General features: G+C 45.0%; 1 protein-coding gene across 8 annotated transcripts in view; it reads left to right on the top strand.

The window, feature by feature from the left end:
* The window catches only part of LOC147010459 (uncharacterized), a 153,681-nt gene that overhangs the window by 129,868 nt on the left and 15,640 nt on the right, over nucleotides 1–8,173 (top strand). For all 8 annotated transcript variants that reach the window (XM_085858785.1, XM_085858787.1, XM_085858786.1 and 5 more), the window contains 2 exons: nucleotides 5,187–5,516; nucleotides 6,060–6,404. In XM_085858785.1, coding sequence (XP_085714911.1) covers nucleotides 5,187–5,516; nucleotides 6,060–6,404 — 675 coding nt within the window. The remainder of the gene's footprint in view (nucleotides 1–5,186; nucleotides 5,517–6,059; nucleotides 6,405–8,173) is intronic.

Here is an 8,173-nt window from a genome sequence, read left to right on the forward strand (position 1 = left end):
AAGAGACCTGGTACCAAAGGAATTAAGTGTCCGTCTCAGATCCTTGGTCAGAGTCCAAGTCTCGCATCCATAGAGCAAGACTGGAAGCACCAAGGACCTGAAGACTCAGACTTTCGTCCTCCCACACAGGTACCGGCAGCGCCACACCCCGTTATCCAGTGAATCCATGTCTCCCCAGGCCCGACCCAGACGTATATTGACCTCTGACTCACAGCCAGCAGAGACATGAATATCACTGCCAAGGGAAGTGAATCTCTTCACGACCTCAACATCCTCACCACAAACAGGCACAGAGACAGGACAGCAGCATCCAAGATGTCATTGAAAGCCTGGATCTTAGTTTTGACCCAGGAAACCCATAATCCTAGCGGCTCCGACTCCTCATTTAGCACCTCGAGGGCCCCCAAAAAGGATATCTAAAGTCTCTGCAAAGATGACTGCATCATCTGCGAAATCAAGGTCAGAGATCTTGACATTCCTAAACAGTGCACCACAGCTTGATCTCTCCGACATCCTCCCTAGAATCCAGTCCATACAATTGCTGAAAAGTGTGGGGGCCAGTATACACCCGTGATGAACTCCAGTAACAACTGGAAATAAGTCAGAGATGTTATCACCACATCTCACAGCACTCTCAGTACCAGAGCATAGTTCAGACATCAGATTGATCAGATTTGGTGACACCCCACGAAGACCAAGAATCCTCCAGAGGACATCCCGATTCACTGAATCAAACGCTTTACAGATATAAACATCGGCTGCAAGCAGCTCCTGCAGAAACTCTTGTCTGCGTTTGGGGAGGACCCGAAGAGCAAGGATACGGTCAATCATTGACCTCTTTGGTGTAAAGGATGACTGCTCTGGACGCTGGTGCTCAAGCAGATGGTGGCGAACCCGATCAAGAATTATCCGAGCAAAGACCTTGCCCGGCACTGAGAGCAGCGTCACCCCTCGGTAGTTGTTGCAGTCTTGGCGATCACCCTTCCCTTTCCAGAGAGGGACAACAAGGCCCCTCTTCCAGTCAGTTGGGATGATGCCTGTGTTCCAGGCAGAGCACAAAACTGCATGCAACGACACGAGTGCAGCATTTCCACCAGCCTTGAGAAGTTCGGCATGGATGTCACACACAGATCCCTGGAGCTTTGCCCCGTTTCAACTGGTTCACCGTAGCCCGTGTTTCCACAAGTGTAGGTGGACCACAGTTGATTCGAGGGTCAGCAACAGGGATTGCCCGGCACTGTGATCAGCATCACCCCGCGGTAGTTGTTGCAGTCTTGGCGATCACCCTTCCATTTCCAGAGAGGGACAACAAGGCCCTGCGACTCTGTTCAATGGTATCTAGTGTCCCTTGGGAGACAAAATTCTTCTTTGCCCTGCAGTGAGTTCCAAGACATCCACCGGCAACATCAAGGACGGTGGTCTTGAAGGCACTCCACAACTCTTCAGGACCTCCCAAAGTACCCAGACTCCTCAAATCTCCACTCAGGTTGTTTGCAAACTCCTCAGCTACCCTCTCATCATTGAGTTTGCCAACAACCAGCTTAGGCTGGGATGGTACCATTCTCCTGGATTGAAGGTGCAACGACAGAGTTGCAACAACAAGCCATTGGTCAGTATTGAGGAACTGAGCACTCCGGTAGACCCTGCAGTTCTGGATCATCCTCCAGCGACCATCAACGAGGACATGGTCAATCTCCTTTGCCACACCGCCAGCGTTGAAATCCCAAGTCCAGCGATGAGCTTATGGGCGCTGAAACCATGAACCAGCCACCCTAAGTTCATGACTTCTTGCAAAGTCAAGGAACTTAGTGCTATTCTGGTTCATAGTTCCTGACCCATGGGGACCAACACACACCTCATAACCATCCCTTTCAGTTCCAGTCGATGCATTGAAATCCCCCAAGACGAGAAGTGTATCTGGTCTCGGGCACTGATCAACCACAGACTCGAGTGTGGTATAGAATGCATCCTTGACGGTGAGATCACTCGCCTCAGTCGGAGCATAAACAGAGACCAGGGAAATGACACCTAAGGAGTGACGAATCCTTCGTCTCATAATACGCTCGTTGACCGGTGTTACCTCAATTATCATTGGAGTCAGATTATTGGATACAGCTACAGCAACTCCTTGGGAATGGTAACCATCAGAGCGACCAGACCAATAGTAGGTGTAACCACCCACCATTATCTTGCCGCAATCCGGTCTCCTGACCTCAGAGAGAGCTGCAATACCGATGTCCAAACGCTTGAGTTCAGTTGATAACAGAGACAGGTGATCATCCTCTCTTAGGGATAGGACATTTCAGGCACCCACCCAAAGGGATCGCCTCAGCTTAACCCAAGGAGACCGCCGTCTGGTGGACGACACCTCAGCACCACTCCGACACACTCTCCCATAATTTGACCCGGGAATGTTACCCCGTGCTTTCCCTCCTATCATCAAAGATTGGGGGTCCCGAAGGCTTTGCCCCAATCCCGTCATCCGGTGAGCTGCCCTGTGAAGGGAAGCTGCACAGGAGGTACTCCCACGGAGTGGGTTTTCAGATTCCTTTGCGTTTGTGTGTTTTGCAGAATGAAGGGTTTTACGGTGGCCGGAGTGCAAATCCTGCCACCAACCTCCTAATAAGAAGTAACCCAACTGCAGGAGGACGTCCGCAGACACGGTTAGGCACTAGATATGGATGGACGTTGGCTCACAAGGAGCTCCTCCGCCATTTGACAGGTTTTGTTTTTAATCCTGCTGGGTGTCCATATCCAAACACCCTCCTCACCAAAAAAAAACCTGGTGGGGAAGACGGTTTAGTCACCGACAACCCGACCATTGAACAGGTTAGTACAAGTTTACATGATACCTGAAGCAAGTTGCAGATCTAATCTGGCCTGACCTGACACTTAAGGGTTCCATTTCGTATCGACCATTTCGTCGGAGTGCTTACTTGAATGCTTAAGTCACTTGGCGAGCACTCTTCAAGCTGCTTGCTTGTTCGTTTCGGGGAAAAGTACACATGCTTTCAATCTCACATCTCTTAAGCCGCTGTCACACCTTGATTTAGCCAGCGTCTGCCGATGTATGAAAAATTTGTCTAAAACGCTGGCACACGTCGAATACGTTATGGGTAAGTTTGTATACGTTGAGCATACTGGCATACGTCGTAGTACGCCGAGCTCGTCGACAAATTTGAACATGCTCAAAAATTTTCGACGTATGCCAGTGTATGACTCACACGTTCCGCATACGCTGGCCATAAGTTGTAGGCACGTTACGCGATCGTTGACACACGTCGACACACGTTACTTGTAAGTTACTCATAAGTTGAAACACGTCATGGTAATGTTTAGCGTCAATGTTCCACACTCCATGTTTTTTTTTTTGTTTTTTTTTCGTCGGCATGACTGTGATGTTGACACTTCGATTTCTAGTGCGGTTATAATATAATATAATTAATAGGCTTCTGCTCAACGATTTAAATCATAACCGCACTAGAAATCAAAGTGTCTACATCACCGTCATGCCGAAGAAAAATAAATAAATAAATAAATAAAAAAAACATGGAGTCTGGAACACTGACGGGTTCCTCCTGTGTGAAGCCCATTTTTATATACCAATTCCCCGAAACACTGCCAATACGCCATTATACGGTAGCTGTAAGTTAGAAACACGTTCAGTAAGTTCTGTGGTCATCCACAAGACGTCATATACATCTACATACGTCAATATGCGTTTGAGATACGTTACACATAGGTTCAAAGCACGTTACTCATAGGTTAGAAATAAGTTTCTGGTACGCTAAACATTACCTCGACGTGTTTCGACTCATGAGTAACTTACAAGTAACGTGTGTCGACGTGTGTCAACGATCGCATAACGTGCCTACAACTTATGGCCAGCATATGCGGAATGTGTGCGTCATACGCTGGCATACGTCGAAAATTTTTTAGCATGCTTAAAATTTGTCGACGTACTCGGCGTACTACGACGTATGGCAGCGTGCTTCAGGGTGCTCTTGACGTATACAAAACTTACCCATAACGTATTCGACGTGTGCCAGCAAATTTTTCACACGTATTCGGCAAATTTTTCATACGTCAGCATACGCCGGCTAAAACGTCAAGGTTTGACAGGGGCTTGATACTTCGATGCCTATGGCGGTTATGATTTGAATTGTTGAGCCGCAGCCTTTTGATAGGCTACGCCACTTGATCATCGTCGATACGCTGCCACGCTTTGCATAAGTTTGCATAAGTGAGACTATTGTTGGGCATAGGTTGTGAACGCCGACAACACGCTAAGCATTCGTTGGTATAAGTTATCTATATGTTATCGAAACGTTCTGTGTACATTACTAATACGTTATGCATACGTCCAACTCGTTATGAATATGCCCAAAGCTGGAAAAAACATCAATAGTTCAGCGTACGCCAGCGTTTTCCATACATTTTGATACATTGCCATACGCTGGCTAAAACGTCAAGGTGTGACAGCGGCTTTAGACTTAGACATATATTTGCGCCTTTGTTGGGTCCCGCGGTGCTATGTGGTGGGTGCCTCGGGAGGTGTCTTCTCCACCGAATATGTGCAAGGATCACTTTGTGCGATCTTCATTTGTAATCCACCTCTCACTTCGACATCAATACATATTATAAAAACAAGAAGGTCCATCCAACCAGGTGTTCGCCATGTGTGTTCCTGCTGTGAAGACATCAAGAATGGATCGACATTTTGTGTTCTGTGGTTTGGTCCATTTTTGAATTGAATTTCACTAATTACCCACTTTTAATCCTCTTTCAAATAATTCTGTTTCAAGGTAAATCTTTGTGTTTGTCATTTTTATTTACTTGATGTGTGCATGTACATAAACTGTATTACCACAATGGCATTTGGCACCAGTGTGTGTGTGTGTGTGTGTGTGTGTGTGTGTGTGTGTGTGTGTGTGTGTGTGTGTGTGTGTGTGTGTTTCTGTGTGTTTGTTGTTCACTGTTTTCTCCATATAGGGGTTTCAGAAAGTGGAATGGAGCCCTCCCAGGTCTCGAAGTATCCACCTCCGTATGAGTGTGTGTTTGTGTATGTGCGCACGTGTCTGTGTGTTCGTGCCAGTTGCTGTTGTCTGCTCGTGTTTAATAATTTAATTAATCAAACTAACCCTCCCCCCAACCCCTCCCTCTCTCTTTCTCTCATCCTGTTCCAGGTGGGTTGAAGGTTGTGGTTCCACCTGAAGTGGGATTTGTCGATGGTGAGGATGTATCTCTTCCCTGCACCTTCACCGTGAATGAGGACTCTGCATCAATTGATCCCACCAAGCTGGAGGTGGAATGGCGAAATGGTCGTACAATCCTCACCTATAAGGATGGGAAGATTGAAACGAGTTCTTCATACAAGGGACGAGTAATGATGAATGAACAAAACCTGACAAATGGAGACGCGACATTGATTCTCAACAACGTGACTGAAGTGGACATGTTAACATGTATTGTTACATACAACGGACAAACTCGGAGGGATACCGTTTTTTTGAATCGTGAGTTTTCGTTCTCCCTTTTCTCACATTCTGGATTATTTATCTTCCCCATTTATTTTAACCTTTTCAGGATTTTTGTGAGAATATAAAGGCTTATTTGTTCTATGATGCCATTTATTTCTTTTTTTAAATTGAAATTTGTCCGAAATAAGCCTGAGAGCCACTAAATGTGAATACCTGAAAATAAAAATAAGAAGGGGAAAAACTGGCAAAACCTTCAGCTCGTGCTGAAATAAGGAAACCTCCTCACAAGACCACTGTGCAGGAGCGGATAACTAGGCCAGGCCCGTCCCCTCCCTCTCTCCTTACACTTTGCTTGTTCGGATTCCTTGTGATGACTCAAATTCAGTATTTGGTGTTTCATTCGATTGTGTTTAATTGGGGTGAAGATATTTTCTTTCGAAATGAAAAACAATGGTTCGTTTAAATCCTGTTATGAGGATTATTGAGAGATATCATCATCAGGAGGAATTCTATGATAAAGTGAAACACGTTTTACCTGTGAGTTTATTTTAATGAAATCCTATTGTTTGTGTGTTTCAGATAAATTGTTTGTTCACTGCCCCAAGTTCATTGTGGCTTCACCTGGTGAAGAATCTACCTTCACCTGTAGCTTCTCTCCGAATTCACGTGGAGTTCATAATTTCATTGATTCCCCAGCATTTTCTATAGAGTGGAACAAAGACTCCAACGAACACCCAATTGCTCGTTTTTCCAAAATAGATGAACATTACATGGACGGTTTGAGAATGTCCATGTCCAAAGTACATCATGGAACATTTTCATTAACATTCAAATCTGTGAATCCTAATGATTATGGTAATTATACCTGCAAGGTGAACTACCCTCACTATATCCAAGGTTCTGCAGTTACAGCCTTGCACAAGGGTAAGTGTCCGTGTTTACCGTGTACCTGTAGTGTGGGTTAGAGAGGGACATTGTGAGGGTGAATGATTCATTTTCTCATCACTTTGAGTTCAAATGATTATTTTATCAAAACTTCAACCACAAATGTAAATCTGATTTATTTATTTATTTGTACAAGTATTGTTCATCGACATTTAAAATGATTTATTGACTGTTTCAATCACTTGTGATAATTTTTTTATTTCACGAATTACAAAAACGAAATGTAAAGAACAAATTTCCTCATTAATTATTTATTTTACACATGAAGAAAATATTTCTTGTTGAGAACACAAGACTCATTGTGCACAATTATTATATTAATATGCGAAGCCATATTTTGTGGTCTTATCTCCTCTGCAACTGCCAGACGGATTGTCGCCACTTTCGGCATGTGGGTGGTCTGTGGTCTAATGTACATCATAGGCTATGTGAGATCGCGCCAGACGGACATTTTGGGAATTTTTGGCGATTTTTCTAATTTTTACATTAGTTTGCATGGCGACGTGTGATGTCATCAATGAGAGGCGTAATGACGTCATGACATCATCGGTCATTCGCTGACGTCATTACGTCTGTCCTCAACAGACCGTCACCACTGAGAGGCATAATGCCACTCCTAGAAAACAGGGTCTGCAATGTAAAACCCTCTTCTGCACATGCTGACTACCTCAGGAGGTGCATTTGACACCAAAAATGTAACAACAAACATTGTATATAAGCTGTTATAAGTGAATAAGTAAATACAATTGTATTCACACTTAAGTCATTCCACAAACTTGTGGAAAGATTTAAAATTATATTCGTACTTCTTCGGTCGAATGCAGCACAAAGCTGTGGAGTAGCATCATTGGCTGAGGGTGTGGCTGTGCAACTGATGCAGTGCCCTCCACTGGTTAAGGCAGGATTTGTAATATATATATATATATATATATATATATATATATATATATATATATATATATATATATATATATATATATATATATATATATATATATATCTGCGAATTCGCGCCCGCTGGCGTGCTGACGACCACATGACTCGAATCGCGAAACGTCACCGACCAGACGGACAATTCTGTCGTGAGCCTCTCGGACCAACGCCGAAGGTAGTCACAGGTGGGCCTTTCGACCTCAACACGATCGTGCCAATCGGCCACCCGCGTAGGATAGGGTTGTTCGCCAAACTCAACCTACCTAAGTACCCACGCGGATGGTAAACCGGGCGATCGTACCTCGCCGCAGGTCGACTCCGGACACGAGCCGCTTGGGCGGCCCATTCCGTACTATCAGGATAACCGAGCGGTGTTATCGTCGACCTCGACGGTTCAGATTATTTACCGGGCGTTTTGCACCCACTACGAACCCTTTACGTGAAGCAGGATTGAGATTCAATAGAGAAAAGACAAAGCGAAATGGGAAAACAGTTCACACAATGCACATTTATTTCCCGGCACACGGAAAGCACGTATATACAGCCATACAGTCAAAATGCACACATAGCAACCAAAATAATAAAAGCAACAACGACGCAGAGTTTATACCGACTACGCGCACACACGGCAACACTTATACAGCTTTACTTTACACACGGCGCCAACACACATTTACACAAAAGCAAAGAAAAGAAGCCACCCTCATAGGCAAGTGGACAGACAGGCCTGTAGGCCAAATGTGCGCGTGACCTGGAGGAGCGGCCAGGTCTGCGAGACCGGGGAGGTCTACCCGCGCCCTTGTGACGCGTTGGCG

Source organism: Eptatretus burgeri, chromosome 16 (genome assembly GCF_056783735.1).
Source record: "Eptatretus burgeri isolate ZD-2024b chromosome 16, Ebu_testis_v1, whole genome shotgun sequence".
NCBI lineage: Eukaryota > Metazoa > Chordata > Myxini > Myxiniformes > Myxinidae > Eptatretus > Eptatretus burgeri.